Source organism: Podarcis gaigeae, assembly GCF_964106915.1.
Source record: "Podarcis gaigeae genome assembly, chromosome: 16".
NCBI classification, from domain to species: domain Eukaryota; kingdom Metazoa; phylum Chordata; class Lepidosauria; order Squamata; family Lacertidae; genus Podarcis; species Podarcis gaigeae.
The window spans coordinates 39,638,839-39,664,811 of NC_139693.1; the positions used below are offsets into that span (position 1 = coordinate 39,638,839).

Here is a 25,973-nt window from a genome sequence, read left to right on the forward strand (position 1 = left end):
GCGCCTGGCAGGGGCTCCTGCCGGGCGCGCAAGGCTTGCAAACACTCGCCCGAAGCACGGGGAGCCCTCCGGAGGGCTCCGCGTGCTTCGGGCAACAGGCTGCCACCCCAAGCCTCGCGCGCCTGGCGGGAGCTCCTGCCGGGCGTGCAAGGCTTGCAGATACTCGCCCGAAGCACGGGGAGCCCTCCAGAGGGCTCCGCGTGCTTCGGGCAACAGGCTGCCGCCCCAAGCCTCGCGCGCCTGGCGGGAGCTCCTGCCGGGCGCGCAAGGCTTGCAAACACTCGCCCGAAGCACGGGGAGCCCTCCGGAGGGCTCCCTGTGCTTCGGGCAACAGGCTGCCGCCCCAAGCCTCGTGCGCCTGGCAGGAGCTCCTGCCGGGTGCGCAGGGTTGCAGACACTCGCCCGAAGCACGGGGCACCCTCCGGAGGGCACCGCGTGCTTCGGGCAACAGGCTGCCACCCCAAGCCTCGCGCGCCTGGCGGGAGCTCCTGCCGGGCGTGCAAGGCTTGCAGATACTCGCCCGAATCACGGGGAGCCCTCCAGAGGGCTCCGCGTGCTTCGGGCAACAGGCTGCCGCCCCAAGCCTCGCGCGCCTGGCTGGAGCTCCTGCCGGGCGCGCAGGGTTGCAGACACTCGCCCGAAGCACGGGGCACCCTCCGGAGGGCTCCGCGTGCTTCGGGCAACAGGCTGCCACCCCAAGCCTCGCGCGCCTGGCGGGAGCTCCTGCCGGGTGCGCAAGGCTTGCAGACACTCGACCGAAGCACGGGGCACCCTCCGGAGGGCTCCGCGTGCTTCGGGCAACAGGCTGCCGCCCCAAGCCTTGCGCACCTGGCGGGAGCTCCTGCCGGGCGTGCAAGGCTTGCAGACACTCGCCCAAAGCACGGGGAGCCCTCCGGAGGGCTCCCTATGCTTCGGGCAACAGGCTGCCGCCCCAAGCCTTGCGCGCTCGGCGGGAGCTCCTGCTGGGCGTGCAAGGCTTGCGGACAGCTTCCTGAAGCCTGGAGAGCGAGAGGGGTCGGTGCGCACCGATGCCTCTTGCTCTCCAGGCTTCAGCGAAAGCCTGCATTCGCCCCATAGGACGCACACACATTTCCCCTTCATTTTTGGAGGGGGAAAAGTGCGTCCTATGGGGCGAAAAATACGGTAATTAGTACAGGAAGTTGTATTATGGTGATTGAAGCAGGGACTCCCTGTGTCTTTTCTGATTCTGTAAGACTTGATGTATTACCTTCATCAGTATAACACTGTCCAAGAACAGAAGACCAGTTTCTAGGAATCGTGGGTGGGCAGAGCGCTGTTGCACTTGGGTCCAGCTGGCACGTATCCCACTGGCATCTGTTCAGCCATTGTGAGAGCAGGATGCTTGGACTAGAAAGGCCACTGGCTGATCCAACAGGCTTTCCTTATGTCTTAGAAGATGGCACAGACTTGGGCCACATCTTGCATTTAAAGCACTGTTATACTACTATTAAAAGTAGCAGCTCATGGTAGCAGTCATGGCTTCTCTCAAAGCATCCAGGGCAAGAGTTGCTAAGGAGACCCCTATTCCCTACATAGCACTACAGTTCCCAGAGTGGTTTGGAAATCAGTCTGTCTTCCCAAGGTACTCTAGAAATTGTGGCTTTGTGGCGGGAGGCTCTCCTAACAACTCTTAGCACCTATAGCAATATATAGTTCCCAGGATGCTTTGGGGGCAAACTGTGGCTGTTTAAAGTGGACTGCGAGGGCTTTCAATGTATGGTGTGGATGTGGCCTTGTTCTCTGTTGTTGAAGAGGACAGTAGTTACTAGGAGTGGTGGGCAGAAATGACAACAATGCAGATTTTGGCTAAACATTACAACATCCTGATGTGCAAGAACTGTCTGGCAGCAGGACAGAGGACCCTGGAAGGTGGTGATTGGAGCTGCCTAGCATCATGCATTGCAGATTCACCAGGGGTCTGGACCTTCCAGCCTTCCAGCATCCCTTCTACGTTCTTTGATTTTAGGAAACTTGGGGAAGTGCTGGAATCTTGGCTTCATTTTTTAAAAAAAGTTTCTGGCCCTCACGGTTGCAGAGAAAAGCATGAAAATAGGAAGACGGTTGAAGTGGCCAGGAATTAGAAGGGTTCTGGGCAGGTTTCCAGCGGGTCAGGGTGGAGTTTCTGTGCCTGGCACAGCTGTGCATCTTCTGCCCTTATTCTCCTGTTGTGCCTCCCTCCAGCCTTGCCAAAAACGAGTCAAATTCTGCAAATCCCCAGCGAAAATATACTATGCATTATAAGTAACTTTACGAAAATTTGCTTGGCTTTCCATAATTTATTCTGAGTGGCGTATTTGTGTTTCCTTGGCATGGATTTTGGATTCCTTGGCATTGGCTTTGGATACTTTCTTTGGCCAGAAGTACGCACAGCTCTGGAGCAGGAGACCACTTGTGTTGCTGGAATTTCGGGACTTTGCCTGTTTGTGGTTATTGAAAATGACGGTGGCAGTTTTGCTTTAGAAATCTCTCTCTCTCTCTCTCTCTCTCTCTCTCTCTCTCAACCCATCTAAACTAGCCTGACTCCAATTCTGAAAACATACAATCCACCACCAGGACATCCTTTAGAGTCTAGGCTGGGTGCTATGCCCTTTTCCCTTTAAGATCAGCTGGTTAAAATCCAGAGCATGATTAAAAGGTAAGCTACCAGTCTTAGCATTCAAGGGAGAAGAAAAGCTGTTATTTCCTTCTGCAGCTGATTGCCAGCTGTGCTGCTCTTTTCCCACTGCAACCACTTTGTCTCATTTCTTGACTGCCAAAGAAAGAAGATGGGGATATTTTGGGATTCTATCAGCCTTTCTAAACCAGCAGGAGAATGAGCAGGAGGTATAGTGAAAAGAAAAGTTGAGGGGGAGAGTAAAGGGAAACGTTAGGAAGACTTGTTAATCATCAGATTAGGACAGCCAGGGGCAAACATTGCAGGCATTTGTGAAGTCTTGCAAATAAGTCTAAACAAGTAAGAATCATCCAAGTCAAGCTGCCCTAGTCTAAAACAGAGTTTCTCAAATGGCGACCTCCAACTTCTATTCAGATTATTTGCTGGAAGGTTGTGGAACACTTTGTTCATAAAGAACAGCACGTCCATCAGAGTAGAAAGGCAAGCCCACAGTTATTACAACACACATTCATCATCATCATCATCATCATCATCATCATCATCCAGCCTTTTCCCCTGACAACTTACAGAAAAAGTATATTAAGTGGTCTGTGCAATTATTAAGTAGTCCACAGAGGGAAAATTTGAGAAACTCTGGTGTAAAAGAAACCAGAAGCCATTGTTTCTAGGGCTTCGCATATGTAGTTGCCTGTGGTGGACATCTGCTTGTGGCAGGTAACCAGGCAAGTGGCTGTTTACAAGCATGAACTTATTCCTAACTTCCAATTCATGTTGTGTGAACTGCAGGGAGGAAGGAGAGAAATTACGCTGCAGACCCTTGAACTCTGTATTCAGAGGGTCTCTATACACACACAAGGAGAGGGTCTACATTTATTTGGGGGGGGTTGTACTTTTTACCTTGTTTTTCTGTGGCATTTCCATCATCAGGCTTGCTGTCATGTTCTTGGGCAAACATTTTTCTGAGGTGCGTTAGGCCATGAGGATGCTCTGTGTTTGCTGTATGGGTTGGATAGCCTAGAAATTGCCATTCAGCTCATAAAGAAAGGAAAAACCACGATGTTCTTCTGCATTCTTGCAAGTGTATTTCATACCACAAGTTTTGTCAGTTCATAACTCAGTTGTTGGTTGTTTTTAGCAAGAACAGGTGATGTCTGCTTAGTGAATAAAATTTGCTGTGTTGCATTTTTTCGTTTTACAGCTTCCTCCCACTCCTTTGCTGTGCTGAGAGGGTCAAATAACTTGTTCGGTTTCTCCTATGCTTTCAGTATTTCTTTCTTTTTTCTAAAGATAGGCAGACACAGAGGGGAGCCAAGCACCAGTCCTGCTCCTTTCCCCCTCTCCCAGCAGAAATACATAACTAATTGGGGCTTCTAATCAGAACACTTAATCAACAGGCTGTGTGCAAATCCAGATGGCCATTTGTCATTCCTGCATAGCAGGGGGTGGACTAGATGGCCCTCTTGGTCCCTTCCAACTCACCAGTTCTATGATTCTGTGATCTCGTTTGCCCTCCTTTGCACACATTCCACCTGGTCAATATCCATCTTAAACTGTGGTGCCCAGAACTGGACACAGGACTCCAGGTCTGACCAAGTCAGTGTAGAGCGGTACTATGACTTCCCTTAATTGGGACATCATACAGTGGTACCTCTACTTATGAATGCAATCCATTTTGGAGTGTCGTTTGCACCCCGAACAGTCCATAAGTAGAGTGTAGCTACTGCATGTGGGCGAAGCACGCAGATCGCTTCTGCACATGCGCGCGGGGCGAACAGTTTGACGCGTTTGTAACCTGAAAAGCCGCAACACGCAGCAAACGTAACACGATGTATGACTGTACTTTTTGTGCTGGTGCATCACACACTGTTGACTCCGGTTAGGCTTGTGGTCGGCTAAGGTTCCTATATCCTTTTCATATGCACAGATGCCAAGCCAGGTGTCTTCCATCATATATTTATGAATCTGCTTATTCCTGCAGAACCTGACATTTGTCCCCACTAAAATTCATTTTGTTAGTTTGGGCCCAGTTCTCCAATCTCTTAAGGTCATCTTGAATCCTGATTCTATCTTCTGAGATATTGATTTATAAATTTTGTAAAAAGAAAACAATAGGCCGACCCTTCCATTAGGCAAGCTGAATCAATGGCAAATTTGTCCCCACCAGCCCCTGCTCACTTGCCTTGCCATCCGGCCCAACCAACAGACAGCTGACACCAACTGCCCACCTGGCTCATGGCCAACCCATACCTTCCTCTGAGGCATTTTAGGCAAGATGGCCAAGGAGAGTGCTTGCAACTCTACTGCCTTTCCACAATAACTGGAAATTTGTTTTAAAAAATAATTAAAGGGAATAAAGGGACGCAGGTGGCGCTGTGGGTTAAAGCCTCAGCGCCTAGGACTTGCCGATCGAAAGGTCGGCGGTTTGAATCCCTGTGGCGGGGTGCGCTCCCGCTGCTCGGTCCCAGCGCCTGCCAACCTAGCAGTTCGAAAGCACCTCTGGGTGCAAGTAGATAAATAGGGACCGCTTACCAGAGGGAAGGTAAACGGCGTTTCCGTGTGCGGCTCTGGCTCGCCAGAGCAGCGATGTCACGCTGGCCACGTGACCCGGAAGTGTCTCCGGACAGCGCTGGCCCCCGGCCTCTTGAGTGAGATGGGCGCACAACCCCAGAGTCTGTCAAGACTGGCCCGTACGGGCAGGGGTACCTTTACCTTTACCTAAAGGGAATAAAAAAAAATTCTTCTTGTTAAAATGAAATGTTGCAGCCCTAATTATTAGTTGATTAATGGATTACACTTGTATACAGTAGTACCTCTGGTTACGTACTTAATTCGTTCCAAAGGTCTGTTTTTAACCTGAAACTGTACTTAACCTGAAGCACCACTTTAGCTAACGGGGCCTCCTGCTGCTGCTGCTGTGCCGCCGCCGCGCAATTTCTGTTCTCATCCAGAAGCAAAGTTCTTAACCCGAGGTACTATTTCTGGGTTAGCAGAGTCCGTAACCTGAAGCGTATGTAACCTGAAGTGTCCGTAACCCGAGGTACCACTGTATTATCCAAACCTCAGTATAGGAACATTGGAAGCTGCTTTATTCAGACCATTGACCCATCAAGCTCAGTGTTGTCTACACAGATTGGCAGCAGCTCTCCAGGGTTTCAGGCAAGATACCTTCCCAACCCTCTCTGGTGATGCCGGGGATTTTGAACCCGGGACCTTCTGCATGCAAAGCAGATGATCTATCTGCATAGAGCTCTTTGGAGACATCTTGGCACCATTTATTAACATGTGAATTAAAACTATGGTTCATTCTTAGAAGGGAAGGTCATTTTGATGTCCTTCAAATTCTGAACTCTGTCAGTTAACCCCACCTAATTAAATAAATTAATGAAATGCTCCGTTACAAGCACCCCACTCCTTACTGATGCTTGTAAGCAGGGTTGAAGGCAGGCCAGCACTAAGCAAGGTTGTAGTTCCCTTTTGGATACGATGCAAGAGGCACACCAGAGAGGCTGTTTTCCATAACACTGTATATGTATACCAGCTGTTCTTGATAATTGCAGGGCAGAACAAACTGCTTTAAAATGGGCTGAATCTGCATTTCCTCACCCACCCCAAATGAAAGCTCCTGGCAGAAGCCCAAAGGGGCTGATAGGAATGTGTTGAAGGAGGAAAATAGAATCATGAGCATTTAAAAAACACCTCAATCATGAATGTTGCAGGTTCCTTGGTCCATCAATTCAGTGGAGCTGCCACAAGTCAGCCACAGGTAGCTGCACCAAGTGGGAGCCAAGTGCTCGGATTCATGGGTCAGCGTGGGAAGGTCAAACCAGAGAGCAAGCCAGGAGTGACTCTGGTTACCCACGGACAGCCCCTGCCCAATCAGGAAGTCTTTGGAGCCCTTCCTGTTGAGGAGAGACAGTGGTCAGCCAGGATAGGTCCTTCACTGCCTGGGAGATGCTGCAGCCAGTGTTAGAAGCTCAGGTATGTAAGCTAGGTGACACATGGCTCCCTAAACCAGGGGCACAGTCACCAAAATGGAATATCTACAGTAGTTGCCACTCTAGGGCCAGACAGCTCAAAAGTCGTATTTTCCAGGACAACTTTTTGTTTCCTGAAAGTCATTCTGATTTTGTCGATAAAATATAATGGATAGAATTGTACAGGATGTGGTATTAGTGTGTGAAAAGAGTCCAGATCCAAGGACCCTCAGGCAGGCACCTCCAGATGGTGGAGACGTCAGGTGCCATCCTGGCATTTAGGCATCTTCACTTGGTTGCAAGCAGCTGATAGCCAGGGGCAAAACGTACCTGGTGAATTGAGAATGTCACTGCAGCCTTTAGAAGGTTTGTCCGTTTGGACAAATGGGGTCCTGTCACACCACTCTCTGCCTGCTTTAACCCTCACCCTGTTGCCTGGAGAAGAAAGTTCTTTCTTTTTCTTTTTTGTGATTCAACTTTTACGAGTGAGCTTTCTAGTATGCTGCTGGGAGGTGCTTTGGGACCTGTTTGTGGAAAGTGATGCAAAAGCAAAATAAGTAACTAATTAGTAATAATAATAATAACAGCAAAACAAAAGTTTTATAGGATGAAGCCGTTTTAGTGCCTTTTGTTAACTTCAGGCTTTCTGACCTGGGAGATGCAATTCCACCACCGACTACTTATCATCCAGATGTTTTGAACTTCAATTCCCATAAGCTCCAGCCAGCACAGCCATGGTGAGCTGTTGTCCAAAGCACCCAGAGGGCACCAGGTTGGGCAAGGCAGGCTTAGAGAGTGATGTGCGGAGAGCTAGTGCAGTGTGGTGGTTCATACACTGGGCTAGGACCGCAAAATCCTGGATTGAAATCCCCACACTGCCAAGAAACTTGACTGAGTGACCTTGGGCCAGCCGGCCACTGTCTCTTAACCTACCCTACCTTATAGGGCTGTTGTGAAGATTAGACAGCATACGGGTGCTTTCCTGAGCTTTTTTGGAGAAAGAACAAAAATATAATAAACAGTCAGGGTTGGAACCAGCTAAAAAACCCCAAATGTCATAACCTTTCCTCATAGAGGAATTTCTCCAACCCTTTAATCATTTTGGTTGCACTTTCCTGAACTTTTTACAGTTCCATGATTTTTGAGGTGTGGAGAGTAGAACTCCCATTTTGTGCATCATCATCATCATCATCATCATATTGGGTGCTTTATTTTCAATCTCTTTCACAATGAACTCTAACCTGGGATTTGCCCTTTTCACACCAACTGCACCCTGGGCAGACACCCTGAGTAAGTCACTCTCTCAGCTTAATAAGGATTCTTGTGAGCATAACATAGGAGGTAAGAGCCACACTGTTACCTTCAGCTTCTGAGTGGAAGGGGCATGATAAAAACGCAATACAAAAAGTAAATAAAAATATACCAAGGCCCCTGATTTGAGGTCACCCATCCCTGAGGGTTGGGCAAGGAAGCCTGGAGGGTGGTATTCAGCCCTGAGCCTGAACATGCCCTTCCTCTGACTAGGACAGGGGGTGAAATTTGAATTGTGTTCACATGTAAAGGCAAACCTACCTAATTTGCACATTTCAAAACTATATGGGGACCAAAACACAACAATTCTTCAAAGTTCACACTTCTTTCAATTTTCTTTGCAGTTCTCCAGGCAGGTAATGTGAATAAAAATGCATATAATGGGAGAGACATGTCCATAAAAATACTTATATTAGTGAAAATAACATACAAAAATGTGTTATTTAAGGGGAAATGTGTTAATTAAGGGGCTACACACACACACACAGACACACACACAATCACAATGCCATTGAGTAAAGGGCCAGTTTTATGGTCCCTGGCATTGGAGGCTGCTGCACTAGGGCAAATGGAGCACTGCCCCACTGATCTCAGTCTGCCTTCAGCGTGCAGCCACACCAGTGTGTGGGCTCTGACCATCATTGGTTCTAGCTCTGCCTGCCGTTGGTTCTAGCTCCACCTACTAGTGGTCTCCCTACCTTCTGTCTTCCCAGTCCCAATGGGCACCGGTATCCATGAATGGCACACTGCGGACCTCCCTGTCTGTGGGTGGAGATGGTCAACCCCAGAGACCTTTATGTTGTCGCTACTGGAAAAAGTGGTGTGTAAACATAGTGTTTGCATAAAGCAGCATATACTCAGCAAGCGAAAGTCTGCCATAATAAAAATGCCCTTGCTGAACTGTGAAAAACTGCCACAGAGGGAGCCATCCACACTTCAGTGGGCCAGGTGTTCCATAGTTACTGGTGCAGCCACTGAGAAGGCCCTGTCCCTTGTTGATGCTCCCTCCACCCTGGGTGGGATGTAGAGATGTTTGTTGTCCCTCTCTCCTTCGCAGTGGATCCTCAGAAGCTCTATTTACAATCTCCCATGTGGCATTTTTGCGCCCGACACGTTACCTTCATCATGCTCTCGTTAAAAGCCTCAGGGGCGCAGGAGTATCTGATCAAAATGAAGATGGCAAAAAGGCAGTTCTTTAATTTCAGCCATGTCAGAAAACCCGCTCTCCTGGCCCCTCCCCATACGGTTTTCATTGATGTAGCAAAAACCCAGAAACATCTGTGAAACAGGGATGGGCTTGTTTGCTGAGCTCAGCAGGAGGGAAGCTTGCGGTTAAGCTTGGTTTTGCCTCCTTGCAGGTCCTTTAAAAACAAAAAGCCAGAACAAAAAACCTTGGCTCTCCGAGAGGCTCTAGCTGGGCAGGCAAGCAGATGGAAAGGGGCAGGGGGTGTGTGGGGCAGGCAGAGGCAGGGGGAAAAGCCAGGGAGGGATGGCACATCAAACCAGGCCTTCACCCAAGAGTGTGTGTTGGGGGGGGGGGGGAGGAGAGACAAAGACAGAAGCTGGATTCAGACAACCAGTAATTTCCTAACCCTCAGATGTTTTTACAGTCACTGTGGGGGTGGAATTCACTAGAACTGGGACATAATGAAGTATAACTTAGGCTGTTCTGTGGGGGATGACTATTTTTTGTATGTTATATGAAAATGTTTAATGTTTATATGATTTTGGGGTTTTTTATGGTGTAGCATATTTATGTTACTGTTTTTAAATATAAATCGCTTGGAGACCTTTTTAGGTAACAAGTGACTAAAGATAGATCGTAATAGCACAAGAGCCTTGTGTGACCAGATCAAAAAGTCACCTTTGGCTATTTTTAGTATAATATTAAGGAAATGTATATATTGCCCTTCATTATGCAGTTACCACAAGGTGCTTTCCAACATAATATATAAAGATTAGTCATATTGTCCAGTACTATAAACTAAAATCCAGTTTACAGCAATTACAGGTAAACAGCAGCTGATCGGATAAACTAAAGTCTTAAGCACCAGCTGAAACGGAAATAAATTAAATATGGTATTTCAAAAAGCTTGAGAGATCAGGTATGTTCTAGCCATGTGTCTAAAGTTTAGTCAGCATATCTCTTTGTGCCTCTAGTTCTTGTTTTTAATCTGTATGCTGCCTTGAGTCCCATCAGGGAAGAAGGCAGGGTATTAAAAAAATAAAATCTAATAAAAGGGGTTGTGAGTTCTACAGCTGGGGCAGGCACCAGTACAGAGTAGGCCCTGTCCCTACCTTGCTGGGTTCATGGCCCATCTCAGTCTATAAAGGAAAAGGTATCAAATACCTGGACATTTGGTGCTTTATCAGCCAAAACCTACATCTTGAATTGGGCCTGGCAATATAGACGCAGCCAATGCAGAGCCTTTGTGCAGAAGCACTTGTCAATGCTTTTGTGGCAGCATTAACAACGATTGCTGAATATTGAGGAATACCTTTATGTGGACTAGTGGCTGGTGAATTTAACTTTCTGGGAGCAATCCATCCTATATAATAAGAACTGGGCAGCAGGATTGAAAGCTGCAGCTAGAACATATTATGATTTAGAACCCAGTCTTCAAATACTTGCCTGGGAATATGTTGCACGGAATTCCTCTAATCCAGGGAGCCTTGCGTACAGACTGCCCACTCAGACTGCCACTATTTTCTGCACGTCACTTTGGGTCACTTCTGTGAGGAAAGCAATTAATAAGCATGGTAAATTATCGTTACTGTTCTATGCTAGCTGCAGACCAGCTTCTTTTATATGCCACTTCCTGGCCATTTTATCCTCACAACAGCAACCCTGTGGAGCAGGTTAGGCTGAAAGTGACGAGCTCAAGTGAGCTTCGTGGCTGAGCAAGGGTTTGAACCTGCGTTCCCCTGGTTCTGCTCTGCCACTCCAACCACTGCACCACACTGTCTCTCTCCTAGTCCATTCTGCTTGTGGGGCTGGCGGGGGGGAAAAGCAAGCTTGCTTCTCCCCCCGCCAGCCCCCAGATCACGTCGGGGAATAGCAGGGTGGCGGTGCTCTGCCTCCCCGCTATCCCCACTTCCGCTTGTCCCTTGCTTAGAGAGCATTGGTCTGAACGGTTTCCCACTTGCCCCTTGCTTTCTAGGCACGGGGCCAAGCGGTTTAGCCTTTGCCCCACTGTTTCCTCCCGGAAAACCCACTCTTCTGCAGTAAATTGGAACAAACTGCAGTTTTGCAGAAAATGCAGTTGCTGTTTGTTCCAATTCAGCACTAAAGATCAGGTTTTTTTGGGGGCAAACAGTGCAGCAAACAGAGGTGCGGATAATAAGAATTGTTAATATTGTTATTTATTAAATTTGTTTAACGCCCTTCATCCATAGATCTCAGGGTGGTGCACAGCATAAAACTACAAGATAAAAACACAAAATGCATAATAAAAACAAGAACAAACCAATAATCCCCCCTCCCAAGCCCAAAGAGTGTATGTAGAGCTGATTATGTAATGGCACACCTCCAAAGGACACCGATTGGAGCATCCACAAGTTCAGATAGATGTGGTTTAAAAAGTCAGCTCGTGTAACCTTTACAATAAGAAAAAAGTGTGAATTAACACTTGCTTTCATATACATCTGTTTAGGAGCAGAGTTTAGCCTTGCGGTGCTTCCCAAACATTGAATCTAGATATACTTCTGCATTCTGCATCCTGGAACACTGTATGCATATTTAAGCCTTCTTGATCTGGACCTCTGTTTCCTGATGTTGTTCTGCACTGATTTTGAGGTGGAAAGCTAACTTGAAGCATACCCTTGTACACATCTGTGTTCTGTTAGGAATGTAAGAGCCCTACTGGCTCAGACTAGCATCGTGTCCTCACAATTACATGCATGTGAGAAGCCCACAAGCAGGGCACTGTTGCAGTGTGAAATGTTTTCCCATTACACACATGGTGTTTCTGGAACTGGCACGAGTCTGAGCTGGCCTGTACCATATGTGAAAATTGCGGGTGTTCATAGGGACTAGGGTGCTTGTGAGAATTAAACAGGTCCACAGCAATAGCTTTTCTTACCTATGCTTAAAACTAACCACGGATTCAACTGTAAACATCTCAGCAGGCTCCAGATTCCTCATGTGTTTCCATTTTGCTCTTTCCCCCCCTCCCCCTGCCCTGTAGATCCCTTATCTTCTTCTGAATGCCTCCACATCAGAAATAAGGCCTCGGATGCACCCTGTGTTTTTTGGTGAAAGCATAGAGGTCAACCCCGAACCGGCACAGGAAATTAGGTAACGTATGGGCTTCCTTTTGTGTTCCTGCTTTCTCCTGCAAAAGATTAGTGGTGTTTATGAATGGGTTGCTGGGTGTTTTAGCCAGAGCTGTGGGTGGGGTGAGGGGAAGAAGGAATGGCTGAAATTAAGAAGAGTGAATGCTGTAGAATAATAGGAGAGTGTGAGTGGGGTGAGGGGTGGGGAGATGGAGGGGTCACCGCTTAGATCTCACATTGAATTCATCTCAGTTCTGAGGCAGAAAATCACTGCCAGCTGTTGAGCGGCCTGAACTCAGTGAATTGGTGGTCTTAGCTCAGAGACAGCCCATGTGATACCCTCCAGATGTTGCTGGGCCACAGCTCACGTCCCCCTGACCCCTGGCCATGCTGGCTGGGACCTGGTGGCAGCTGCAGTCCAGAAACACCTGGAGGCACCAGGTTGTCTCTCCTTGTCTTAGCTCAACTCACAATGGGTGGGAAAGATTTCTGTTGAATTTTCCCTTGCTTGCCATGGCAGCTTGCACCCATCACATCTTTCATTTGGCTGTCCATTCCTTTTTCAGTGCTCGATTATTGTGGGTGGGTAGGTGGGCGAAATGAATGGGTCCTTAATGAAATCCAGATGTTCCAGCTCCTTCCAGTTTTGGCCAAATTTCCCCCTCTTTAGATTTCCAAAACACTAGCTAAGGGGGGGGGGGTCCACAAAAGGTCAGGGGGGCAGCCCCCAAATCCCTTGTCCCTCACACCTCTGTAATTTGTAGGCTGTCTCGTTTCCTGAATCTCCTTTTGCTGAGCAGGGTTAGGTAGTGGCCTACATTACAAAGCTGACTTATGCGTTGTTGCGCTATCCAGGCTGACAAGTCGTTGGACTCCAGTTCCCATCAGCCCCAGCCAGCATGGCCAGTGGTTGGGGATGGTGGGTGTTGCGGTCCCAAATCATTGGGAGGGCTTCTGCCTCTGTGTAGAAGATGGGCCTGTGCTCTCAAGCTGGTGGAACAAAGAAGTAGGATTGGTATGATATCTTATGCTGCTGTTACCTGCCATGGGGAAGGGGTAATACATTTAACAAATAAATAAAAGTAATAGCTAGCACAGTGACAAAAGGGCTGCTTCAAGATTGTATAGGAAAGCAAGTTTACGAGACTGAGCTGTGCACCAGGAAGCCCTGGTCCATGAACACCACTCATTACGTGACCTTAGGCAAGTACCATCAGTCCCAATCTCTGCTGGAAAAGAAAACCAGATGTGTTGTGCCTTTCTCGTGTCCTTTATAGCTTACAGTGTCCTGGAGGAGACTGGCTGGCTGGCTAGATCCATGAACTAAAACACTCTTGCTTGGAGGCTGGGCAGTGAGTGCTGGTCCGTTAAGGGCAAATGGGGCACTGCCCCATCAAGTTCCGTCTGTCCTCAGCCAGCTCCCAGCTACCTGCCTTCTTATTTGCACCCAGTCCAGCGGGAAGGAGCTGCCTCTCAGCTTCCTCCTCTTCAGTCTCAGTTTTGCCCTTGTGGAACTCAGTATGGAAGAAGAGGAGGACAAAACAATAATTAGTTTGGCTCTGTTTGATATTGGCTCCGACTCCACCTACAGACTTCTTTTATTTATAATATTTGTTTTCCACTACAAACAATTTGTCTCAAAAGCGATTTACAGTTTTCAAAAAAGCTTATCATTGGCCTTCCTGCCTCTTCTGCCCTACCAGCCATTTCTGAAGTGAGGACATACTTCAGTATTTGTTGAAGTACGCAGTTGTGGTGAAACCTTTCATAATCATCCCAGGTGTCTGCTCGGCTTGGGCATTTTCACAGCATTTAGGGCCAACGCTGTGCCAATCAAGAACACTGCTAACCCAGAGATCCCAAGATCATGCTTTATCCCTTTGGATGGTAGTGAACAATTTAGCCATTGCTCTAACGATGGCAAAGAACTGCTCTGACCTCTCACCCTTCTGGAATTCTTCTGACAGGCAGAGATTACCACCCCATCTTCTAGTCTTTCTGTCTTATACTGTGAGGGTTTAAGTTGTGTGCTGAGGGGTAGAGTTGCCCATCTCCTACTTCCATGTTTTTGGAGTCTCCTCCAGTGCTCTGTGGTCAGATTCTTCTCTGAGGGTTTCCAGTCCTAGCAAAGCCCAACAGCCCAACCATATGTGTCATGACAGTAGTGGTGACATCAGACTCTTGTCCATCAGTGAATGGCAGTGAGAGTCTTTGACATTGCTGCTGAATTTTGCTTTTAAAGGCAAAAATGTAAGGTTAAGTTCAAGTGTGTTTTTTAAGTGGGCCAAATTTCCAAAACATTTAAGGGAAGCCAATGTGGTTTTGATGCAACGAGTGACATTTCTCATTTGGGGTTCTTCTCAACCTTCCTTTGGTGCTAGCCAGTGATGTTCCGGTGGTTGCTGGTGTGCCGAAATGCTGCTGCAGCTTTCTGCCCAGTGTCAATGCCACCCATGCACCCAACTTTTAAAGAGTAGCCTTTGAAATTTCAAGGTGCCACTGTTTTTCCAATTGCCATCGAGGGCTCCTGCTGTCTGCACCAAGCAACTTGCTGGCCTCTGAGCTTAGCTGTGCAAAACTCATTAAGCAGATTGTGTTACGTGTGCCGTTTGGTGGGCCAAGCCTCCTCCAGGGCGTTGGCAAATGCCATGCGCCACACCCAGCGTTTAATCTTTTTATACACAGAGCTTCAAATTCCTCGGCTGCTGCTGGTTGTGCCTCCAAGATCTGGAAGCATCAAACCATGTAAAACCCCTACGGCAACCTGGCAGCGGGATGCTTTGCGTGTCGCTCCTGCTTCTTTGAAGACAGAGATGCTTTTCACAGACTATAAAAGCTGCTTCTTCAAGTTGGGTGTGCAGTGAAAGAATGCAAAAACTAACAGGAATCTATCTAGATATCTGTTTGTGAAGTCTGTTCCAGCTTTGGCTAATATTTTAGAACACTTACTAGAGACACAGAGAGACGAGCTAGATATTGAAACGCCAGATTTGCAGGGAGATGTAGGTTTTTCCAGTTAACTCCCCACCCCTCCAAGACACAAATCAGACAAATTTGACAAAAGATGTGTAAGTGGAGAAGACCTGAAGAAAGTGTGGATTCCAGCCTTCAAGGTTTCCTTGCCTGTTCGTTGCAAAAGCAGACTTGATGAATCTATTCTGTTGTTTGCTTATGAGCAGGGCTGGCATAAGGGTATTTTGCGCCCCAGGCAACCTCTGAGTTACTCCCCCAGTTTTCACTCATGAGCAGTTGTTCTGTTCCAGAACATTTTGGTTCCATCTCTCATTAGTTTCCCTGTTGACTGCCCTTCAGACATGGAAGTGGCTCAAACATGGAACTGGAATAAAGTCAGAAGCGGAGGAGATACCATCATTTTTTGGCATCAGGGGATGAAAATGCAAGTCCCTGCCCTGAGCTGCCACCTCAGCTCCCCCCACCCACGAATATAGGGCAGAGTCAGGGCATTTCTTGGTCCTCCATGGCTCTGTATCAGGTACGGTGTCCATGTGAGAGAGAGGTTCTGAGTTTCCCCAAACAACAACAACAACAACACTTGAGCAGACGCAGATTGGCAGTAGCACAGGATGGGGGACATGCAGCTGGTTCTTCCAAAGTTGATGGGTGTTGCGATTCAAATGATGTTTGTGTGCTGCGTCATGTGATCAGTTATGTGGGGCGGGGCTGACCTCCCTCACCCCCAATATTTTTTTCAAGTTGGCACCACTCCTGGTCTCCCTCCCTGTAGGACCTGCCCCACCCCACTGCTAACAAATCCCTAATTCTGCTGGGCTGGTCAGGCTGCAACCACTGGCTACATTTGCCTAATCACATACAGTGGTACCTCCGGTTGCGAATGGGATCTGTTCCGGAGGTCCGGCTGGATGCCGAGGTTTTTGCAACCTGAGGATCGCTGTTATACACATGTGTGCGACGGAAGACGTGGGTGTAGCCAAGGGGTGCAAGGGGCAGCTGCCCCATCAAGTAAATAAATAAAAATACTTAACTAACTGACCAATTGTGTCACAGATAACTTGGTTCTGCTCCCTCAACATAAAGCCTCCCCCCCCCCCCAAATACATCCTGGCTATGCCTAGTGAGCCATCTCTGCTTCGCACAAGCAGTAAAAAGGGCAGGATCAGGCCCCAGCTGGCGAGACTCAGCTCCAGTGAAACCCTGGTGAGTTTGCAGCCCTAAACATCCTTTATCTAGAAAGGGGAAAGTGCCAACTCTCATGTGACTCTCACAAGACTTGAATGGGGAAGGCAAAAACAAGAGTTGCTAGGAAGTCCGTTTCCTGCTAGACACAATTTTGGGGGTTGTGGGGTGATCCTGCCTCTTTTTCTACTTTTATGTCATGCCCCTATGGCAGCCATTTTATGAGTGGGACCTATGGCACTTTCTCAGTATTCCAAATGTGTCTACAGGCCCCCCAAAACTTGCAACTCAGGGTCAGATATGGTTGTGTCTTGTTGGAGAGCAAAGGGTTCAGCAGCGGACGTGGTAATTGCTGTGGGGAACAGGATGTGGGACTTGAGCAGGTCTTTGGTTTGATCTTGTTGGGGCTCCACTGAAGTTCTTGTGTGTGACTTCTTGTTGCCCCCCCCCCCTTTTAAATTTCAGGTGCAACTCTGAGGTAAAATATGGCTCTGAGAGGCATTACAGGGATGATGTTTTCTACTGCCCAATGCCCACGGTCACCACTTACAGCGAGACCGTCATTGCTGCCCCCAACTGCACATGGCGAAACTACAAGTCCCAACTCATCTTTGAGCCGCGCCAGAAACCCCTGAGGTTCCAGAGTACAACTATCATCTTCCCCAAACATGCCAAGAACATATACCGGACCACACTCAACTATAGCCTTGGTTCTGCCAAAAGATGGTTTGCCTCAAGTGTGCAGCTAGAGCTTTGTGAGGAGAACAGCCCTTGCATTGTCTACACAGAAAATGTTTAATGCAGTGTTTTGTTTACTGAAGAACTCTTGACTACAACATCAACGTAAGGCTTAGGCCTATGCCGGAGGAGAAGCCTTTTAAGACTTAATGGCCTTTGGCTGAAGGCATCCATTAAATGGCTCCAGGATCATTCATTTTTCACACACAGGCTTGGATATGCCAGGTAGCTTCCCTGCTCCTAGAAGCAGCTGAGGGAGATATTCTCATGTGCAGAAGCAGCTAGAAGCTGGTTTTGGTTCCCCTCAGCCTCAGATTGAACCTCTTTAATTAGCACTTGAATGCATTTTCAGTAGTGAGGGCCTTCCGTTACTTGGTCGCCATTTAGAAAGCTTACCATAGGGTAGTGTGTGGGCCCTCTATAGCATGTAGGATGTGGCCAAATATATCCTTAGAGAAAGTGATTGTGTCACAGAAGATCATCTCCAGTTTGGCAAAGACTCGGCTTTGCAAAGACATCAGGTAGATCATGGCAGGCAGTTCTTAGTCATATCAAACATTAATTTTGTCCTGGGATCTTAAGTAGAAGTCCCAGCACAATAGATAGAGGTGGAAAGGCAAAGGGCATCATTTTTGCCAATGAGCAGGAGTTGCCAAATCCCTGCTGCGCAGGGGCCATTCATGGAAACCAGGCATTTACAGTTCCTTGGCAACCAGTTGCCTTTATAAAGGAAGCCAACGAGAAGATTCCTTGGGCACCTGCCTCCTTGTGTGGATATAACATGGAAAATAGCTGGACGTATAGATGAATGTGTGGGGAAATAGTTAACATGTGGACTCATTCCTTCAGGAGGCTGCATTTTTTTACTTTTTGCTAAAGATCTGGAAGATAATAGCTTTTTAAAAGACGGTGTTTGAGACCAAAGGCCTTTTTTTACTTTCTGGAATAAAGGACTGTAAAACTCAGGCCAAGATTTCCCAGAAGGGAAGCTTAGCTCTTTAGGGGTATGAGGAGGGGAAATGACATTTGTTCGGATTTGCAGATTCACAAACCTAGTAAAACTGAAGTAAATGGATGAAACAGGAAGTGACTGTATGGACAACAGAATGAAGGGAAGGGACTTGAAAGTATTGGCTTAGTTGGGGAAGCAGTTGTTAAGTTAATGACAGTTGTGCATATAATGCACAATTGTCTTGATGGTCATTATACATACTGCTTTTAAGAGCTGTCCTTTCGAATGGGGAAAGATGCATGGTTACACAAATTGTGCATCTTAATGTGCAACAATTATTACATATCCATTATGCTGCTTAGACATATTTGTTCTTTTGAATGGAGGAAAGAGTTCATTTAAGTCAACTGCACATGTACCTTGCAACTATTATGCAGATTTTTTTTAAGTGTTCAGAATATATGATGTCGGTCTTATTGAAGGCAGAAAAGTTCATGAAAATAAATTGTGGGTGGGTGGGTATCATATAGCTCCTATACATGAATGGATTCTTACTGTCTCATCACAAACATCTTACTGTTCTTTCTGCAATGCTGGCTTGTTTTTTCTGACTTCAAGACTAAAATGCAAGTGAGACCCAGGCCTTAGTTTTGTTTATTGCAAGCCTCAAAATGTTACCATGGTGAGTAATGGCAAATGTTGTTTGAACCTTTTTTTTAATTTATAAGCCATGTTGTGTGGCATAATCAACCTCCATCACATCCCTTTAAAAAGTGTATGTTGTGGAGGGTGGGGGAAGCTCTTTATTGGAAAATGGCAGCCTTTAAATTCTTGGATTCAGATTAAAGATGTACGTTAAGGGTACATCATGTATGCATGAATCCCACATTTGAGAACAGAGAACTGTTACAGGTAAAAAGTTAGCCAAAAGGTTATTTACTACAGATGCTGAATGCAGATGACTATTTATCAGCATTGTGGGTGGGGCATCGCAGGTGCTGTTTGACTTGCATCTGCCTTGTGGGCTTCCCAGAAGCACTGTGGGAAATTGTGGCAGAAAGTTTGAGGGCTTGTCCACCCCAAGTGGTGCATGTTGCTAAACGGTTCCAGAACTGCTGTATCATTGCAAAGTGAAGGAAGGAGCTCTTCCGCACAGCTAGTTTCTCAACTGGTCGCAGAAGCTCATCAAGGGGGTAAATGGTTGTCTGCTCATCCTGCCAAGTGGTGACGAAACTTCAAACCTCACTTTTGTAAATTTATCCTAAATCAGAAATGTGGAGAAAACAGAGGAATAATAATTCTTCTAATCACTTGGAAGGACACCGTAGTCTGAACTCTCTACCCATCCAGCCCCCATCCATAACTTAACATCTGCACATGCCGTTCCACTAAAGCAGAATTACTATTGACTTTAGCCAGGCAAGACCCATGATATCCCGAGTATAATGGGTGATAGAAAGTTTATATGTTGCCAGATTCCAAAGAATTGCAAATATAAGATGAAGCTTTTTATACAACTGAAAACCTGAATGCTTGAGGTAGGACTTTAGAATTGCTTTATCTATGCTATGTTGTGTAGGGATATTATTAATTTTGCATTCAGAGCACATTTTGTACATTTAAGGGAACTATTTGCCCCATTAAAAAAGGGGATGCTATTTTTTTAAGTGACAGAACTTTATGTATTTATCCCCCCACCCTGAGATTGCCAGCTATTCAGTCTGAGTAAATTAAGCACAGCTTCTAAACTCTTGAGTGCCTTACTTTTGTAGTGCCCAAACCTTTCTTGAATATTGTATTGAAATGCTTTAATTCTAAAACTTTTATATTTCACAACTCTATACACAAATGGAAAATAGAAACCTTTACCCAAACTGGCTGCATTCCACAAAAAATGGTGTGTGTATGGTGGCAATTAATAGATGAAGCTCTCCTACGTCACAACTGCACAGTGAGAGTCAGGGCTCCTGCCCAAATCCTGGGAACTGCACTTTCTTAAAGGTCTAACGACTCTGTACTCTTAACAAACTACAGTTCCCAGGAATCTTTGGGGAAGCCATGATTCTTAAAGGGGCGTAAGAGTGCTTTACATTTATGGTGTGGAGTGGCCTCAATCAGACCATTGGTTTGTTTAGCCTGGTACTGTCTGAGATGGGTAGCAGTGATGTGCTTTTGTCTTGGGCTGAAAGATTCCTCCACAGCCTTCTAACTGGGAAATTTGGGATTGAATTTGAGAACTTGTGCATGCATAGTGTTACTCTTCCCATCAAGCTATCATCATGTAAGCAGTTAGGTCCAAATGTGTGCTCACGCCTTGCACTAAAGCATATGAGAAAAGCAAAACTTTTGCACACAAGCGAAAACGTAAGAATGGGCTTTGACTAACATGTATGAGAATTGCCAAACCAATGAAGAAGACATTGTGTAGCATTTGGTCTTTAGACACAACCAAATTTGCACACACAAGACAGTGACGGAAAGATAATTTATTGGTGTTAAATGAAGACTAAAAGTGCATGGTTCCATGCAAGCACATTAAAAGCACAGCATGTGGGTATTCAATGTAAAGGTGAATTTACCGAGAATCCCAGCTTTCATTGTTTAAGAAATCAAGAAGTTACTAGCCCTAGTTGTAGAATGACACCCACAACAGACATTTAAATTATCTCTCTTCAACGGTAATGGTTTCCCATCAAATAATCCAAGGAACTGTAGCTTGTTAAGAGTGCCGTAACACTTTGGGAGAAGACCTGTCACTTCAGGCAGTGTAGGAGAGCTTTAAAGGTAGGGCGTGAATATGACCAGAGTTCAAGCCACTTTAAATAATCCATTGGTTTGACTGTGGTTGACTTTTTATCACCCTAATTAATACATGAGCAAGCTGAAGAGAGCAAGTTTTTCAAGTTCATGAGTCTGATAGCACATGAAGCTCAGGTCTAGCAACAGATAGCCTCAGAAAGTCCTCGACATTCTTGGTTTTGTTTACTCTCATGAGGCAGAACAGCCTTTTTCCAGGCATACTCAAGCCCCACACCCTCCTCCAGGTGGTTTAAATTACAGCGCACACAAATATACACAAATAAAAGGCCCCAAACACTGTAGCATTTAAGACGTTTCACAAAAGGACACAATTCCCCAAACACATTTGCACATTGCCACACCCTTTATGGCTGTGCTAGCAGGCCACTTAGGTGAGGGGCCGGTTACAGGCCTCTTTCAGGCAGCTGTTTCTCTTCAGAAAAGCAGGTGCAGGCATCCTGTATTCTCAAATCCAATAATTCTTTCCCTCAGGTGGTATTTTTAAAAATTGCAAGTGGCTTGTCCACCCTGAGTAACTATATGTTTTCATGTTGCAGTTCCATAGGGGGAAAGAGTAGGATTTATTCCTGTTTAAATGAATGGGAATTTCTCCACCGAGTTAGATTGGGTGGTTTTTAAAAAATCAATGTGGTGTTCTCAGTTGAAAACAAGACATTGCCCAAGTGGAATGCCACATGCAAGCCTTGGCGTCATGCTTAATATTAAGCATTGAGTAAATTAATGGATTTGTTTTTCATCCATGTTTTTAAACCATGGTTTACACTAAGCATAGACTCCAAACCCTTACTTCCAGATGTACAGGCAAACAGTGGTTGGTGTGGTTTCCTCCTTTCCACACCTACCCTCCAAATCCCCAGATGCTATCTTAAACAACAGCCTCTTAGGGTGGACTGATGTTCCCAAGCGATGGCTCTCAGAGGAACGTGAAAGCCATGGCTTGCTTCAAATTGTGTTTTGGTACCTAGATTGTGAGTTGTCTGTTCCTAAGTCGTGACAAACCATGCTCTGGCTGTGCAAATCATAATTTGGCATTACATCTAAATTATCTAATAGTTTGGGACACTTCCCCCTTTCCCATTCACAAAAGCCACTACATCTGCGGAAAACTGAAAGTAAAATTCCAGAGTTTAAAGAAGGCAGTGGATGCTGATTTGATGGTCAGAGGGGAAGTTAGAAGGTAGCTAATGGCTCTGTTGACATAGATACGTAATTATTTTTGTAGCTCTGCTCTTTCTAAGTGCTTACAAAAGTATTTCTGCTGTTTTATATTTTGTGATAAGGTGTTTTGCAGTGCCTTTTTATTTTTATATCTATATAAATATGGTATTTCCCCACATCCTTTAGTCAATAATGTCTTTCTATTCGACTAATAGAAAATAATTTAAGAATTTTTAATATTGCTAAAATCCCTATATATCATAATAAAATGATGGAATGCTTTATGTGTGTTGTGATTTATGAGCATAAACCTGTAGACAATATCTTGCATTAGGTTTCAGCTAGTAGTAGTAGTAGTAGTAATTTATTATTATGGTCAAAGACCAGTTCAAGAAGCACAACTGCTTTCACAAGAATGAAATACAGGGGACGCTCGGGTTGCAAATGAGATCCATGCGGGAGGCACGTTCACAACCCGCAGCGCCATGTCTGCACACGCGTGGCTTGCAATTCGGAGCTTCTGCGCGTGCACAAAGCACGATTTAGCGCTTCTGTGCATGCATGGCCGCCGAAACCCGGAAGTTACCCATTCCAGTACTTCTGGATTTCAGCAGGTTCATAACCCCAAAAAATGCAACCTGAAGCGCCTGCAAGCTGAGGTAGGACTGTAGCCATTTAAAACAATATACAGTAACAGCTTATAGATTAAAATTAAAATAGTTGCATGAACGCAAAAAGACCTAAGGTGAAACTAACATGCAGATTGCCCCTGGGACGCCCGGATACGGCAGTTTTCCTAGCGATCTACTTGTTCCAGGGGGTGTTCTACACCTACAAATCTATGCGCAGAATCTGGCGACCATCCGGGTCATCTTGTGATTTTTGCCTAAGAAGAGAAAATTTAGTTTAGGCTTGTCCAGAACATAGCTGTCAACTTTTCCCTTTTCTTGCGAGGAATCCTATTTGGAATAAGGGAATTTCCCTTTAAAAAAGGGAAACGTTGACAGCTATAGTCCGGAAGGTCAGCAAACCCCACCAGATGGGGGTCAAGAGTAAAGGCCCTTCTTGCATTTCTGGATTCGAGGAAATGGAGGTCTGCTTCCGGGAGAGCAACATATCTCTAGCGTTCTGCAATTATGTAATTGGGACCTCAGGCAGTCCTGTTGTCTCTCTTTGTCCATAAGTATTTGCCTGACCACGCGTCTTGCTTGATCCAATCCCAAATTTAGGATGGCTTGAAGAGCAAGGCCCAATTTCTGCAGAGAGTTCAGGACCGCTATCTGCCAGCCAGACGAACCAATCACAAAGAATCAGTGGAGCTATACCTTGGAGCAATTTCAGTGTCAACCAGTTATAGACTGATGTTAAGCAAATATGAGCCTTGACTCTCCTCATCCCCATTTCTAATCTTTGCATTTGAAACGCATCTGGGGACTTGTAAAAGGGCTCTGAGAAATTTAGATTGGATTCTCTCGAGGGGAGTGAAAGAAGAGGGTTATAAGAAGAGCCCATAAAGGAGCTGTGCCAACGTTTTGGCCTTGTATAATTTTAGGGCCATGGGGACAAAAAAAACAACCCCTTGAGTTCTAAAGAATTTGAGGATTCCTTCCCCATAGGTTTCAGCTATTTCCCCTCCGTTGGCCTAACTTCTTTATCTTTTTAAAAAATTATATATCAAAATTTTCTGTACCACCTTTCAGCTGAGGACAGTTCACAATACAAGGTGCACCAAAATGCCTTGTTGGTGTCCATCTGTCTCAAGAGACAATGGAGTGCTCCTCCAGAGGTGTAGTCAAACTGCTGGAGAATCATAGTTCCTGCTGTGGCTGCAGAGACCGGGAACTCATAACTAATGCAATAAGATGCAGTAAAATATAGAATCTATTTTTGATAGCAGTGACCCGAAAGTCAGAAATATAAAGCATACTGTTTTCCCTAGCATGGAGGTGAAATTAAAGGAAAAGCTTTACCATTTTGTTCATCAGACTTCTGTTGAAACACAAATGCTGCCAACTAAATACTGGCAAGCACGTTTCCATTCATCTTTATTACAATCAGTAGACTTGAGCTCAATAGATACTGCCTTAAAACAGAGACTAACAATATCTAAGATTTTTGCAAATAAATAGGTAGCAAATTGTGCTATCTAGTAGTTGTGAATTCTTTGTAAGACACTTTGAGGAGAAAGTTGCTCACCTCCCAAACTGATATTGATGCAGAATCTCTCTAGGTGTCCAATGCGCCATGCGAGTGTTGTGGGATCAGCTTCACCAACCTGGTGACGTGAACAAGGTGCTTGTAGCACTGCCCCGACACCTGTCCTCTCAACTCTTTGCACCTCTTGGATGATTGAAACTAACTGGTGGCGCTGATTTTCAACGGGTGGGTCTCGGGGGCAGCTAATGCATCATTGCACACGAGGGTGGTGCCCACCACTTTGAAGGGAGTGTTGATGTGATCACTTCTGAAAAAGCCTGCCCTGGATCCAGTGGATCACGAATGCTCTCTTGAGAGGGCACTTGCATTTCAGCTGCAGTTGAATGAAACTGAGTACTTTGACCCTCACCAGACTGGATTCCAGAGTGGGTTTGGGACTGAATTGGCCTTGGCCACTGATGGCCGACCTTCACCAAGAGAGGGGCATGGGTATTGCCTGTCCCCTACGCCCATGCCCAGCCACAAAGACTCTTCTCTCTGCCTTGTGACTTCAGTGCTGTGGCCCATTTAATGTGAGATCAAGCTTGTTCCAACAACCTACTGTCCCAAATGCATGCTTGAGACCTTTTTATTTACCCAAGCCTTTTCTAAATGAAATGGTTAATTATTTTCTGCTCATGATTTTCTAGTTCTTTCCACAGTCATTTTATTCATACTATTTCTCCATGCACACACACACACAGAACACACTTGTTGCACTTGATAGAGCCACCTCTGAAATGAGGCTTCTGGAAAAAAATATGGTAGTTAATGTAGAAATACACTAGAGTAATACTGACTTTCCTGGCCTTCCTCAAGGTCTCAGCCTAGACTAGAATATCAGGTAGGAAATCACCATATATAACTACAACAACAAATATTTAAAACTGTCCTCTGTTCTGTCTTATTTCAGCATGCAGTAGCACTGAAGGCATTAGTGAAGTTGTTATTCAAGAAGTCAACATGCTGATATCTCTTAAGAGTCCCCACCCTATCCTCTGAAAGCACACAGATTATTTAAAGGTACACAATAAAAATTTGTAGGAGGAGGATGAGCCTTAACTATTCACAACTTAAAATACTGGAGCACAGGTCAGCATCATTGCACAGAAAATGGATGCATGGTTGGGTAGGAAAATGGATATATAATTTGCAGTTGTGCTGTAGTTGGAATTTGACTCTTATTTGCCCTGTGTTGCATGTTCCACTTTTTATCCAGCAGCTGCCAGGGCAGTGGGAGAGATCTCTGTTTTCCTCCATAATCTCTTCCCTCCTGGCTTTTTTGAGAAAACATCTCAGGCTATTCTGACTGGTAACTTGAAGAATTTTCTCCTGTTTTTTGAAATTCTATTTGGGTTATGTAGTTATGATGTCCAATATTTGTTTAAGACTACTTAGTAGATTTTGTCCTGAATAGGCAGAATTTCATCTGTGAAAATGATGCTATTATCAAAAATTATCTTTTTATTTCAAACAGTTCCAATTTGTATTCCCATTAAAACTTTGTGAGAGATGGGAGAAAATAGTTATTAATATAATACACAAATGGAAACACCCTAGACATCTACCAGCAGAGATACCATGATACACTGCCTTGCAAAATATATAAAAAACTTACGTACCTAGAGAAAACAAGTCATGGCTACATATGGAATATGATCTTTCACTGGCACTGAAAATTCTGGGACTCCCTTTTTTAATACACCACAAATGTATATGAGGGCGGCGGGGAGGGGGCAACCAACACAGATAAACAAAC

General features: G+C 45.7%; 1 protein-coding gene across 1 annotated transcript in view; it reads left to right on the plus strand.

The window, feature by feature from the left end:
* Positions 1-22,299, plus strand: part of RFLNA (refilin A) — a 29,599-nt gene extending 7,300 nt beyond the window's left edge. The window contains exons 2-3 of the mRNA XM_083717729.1: positions 12,108-12,217; positions 16,816-22,299. Coding sequence (XP_083573855.1) covers positions 12,108-12,217; positions 16,816-17,149 — 444 coding nt within the window. The 3' untranslated portion in view covers positions 17,150-22,299. The remainder of the gene's footprint in view (positions 1-12,107; positions 12,218-16,815) is intronic.
* The last annotated feature ends 3,674 nt before the right edge of the window (positions 22,300-25,973 follow it).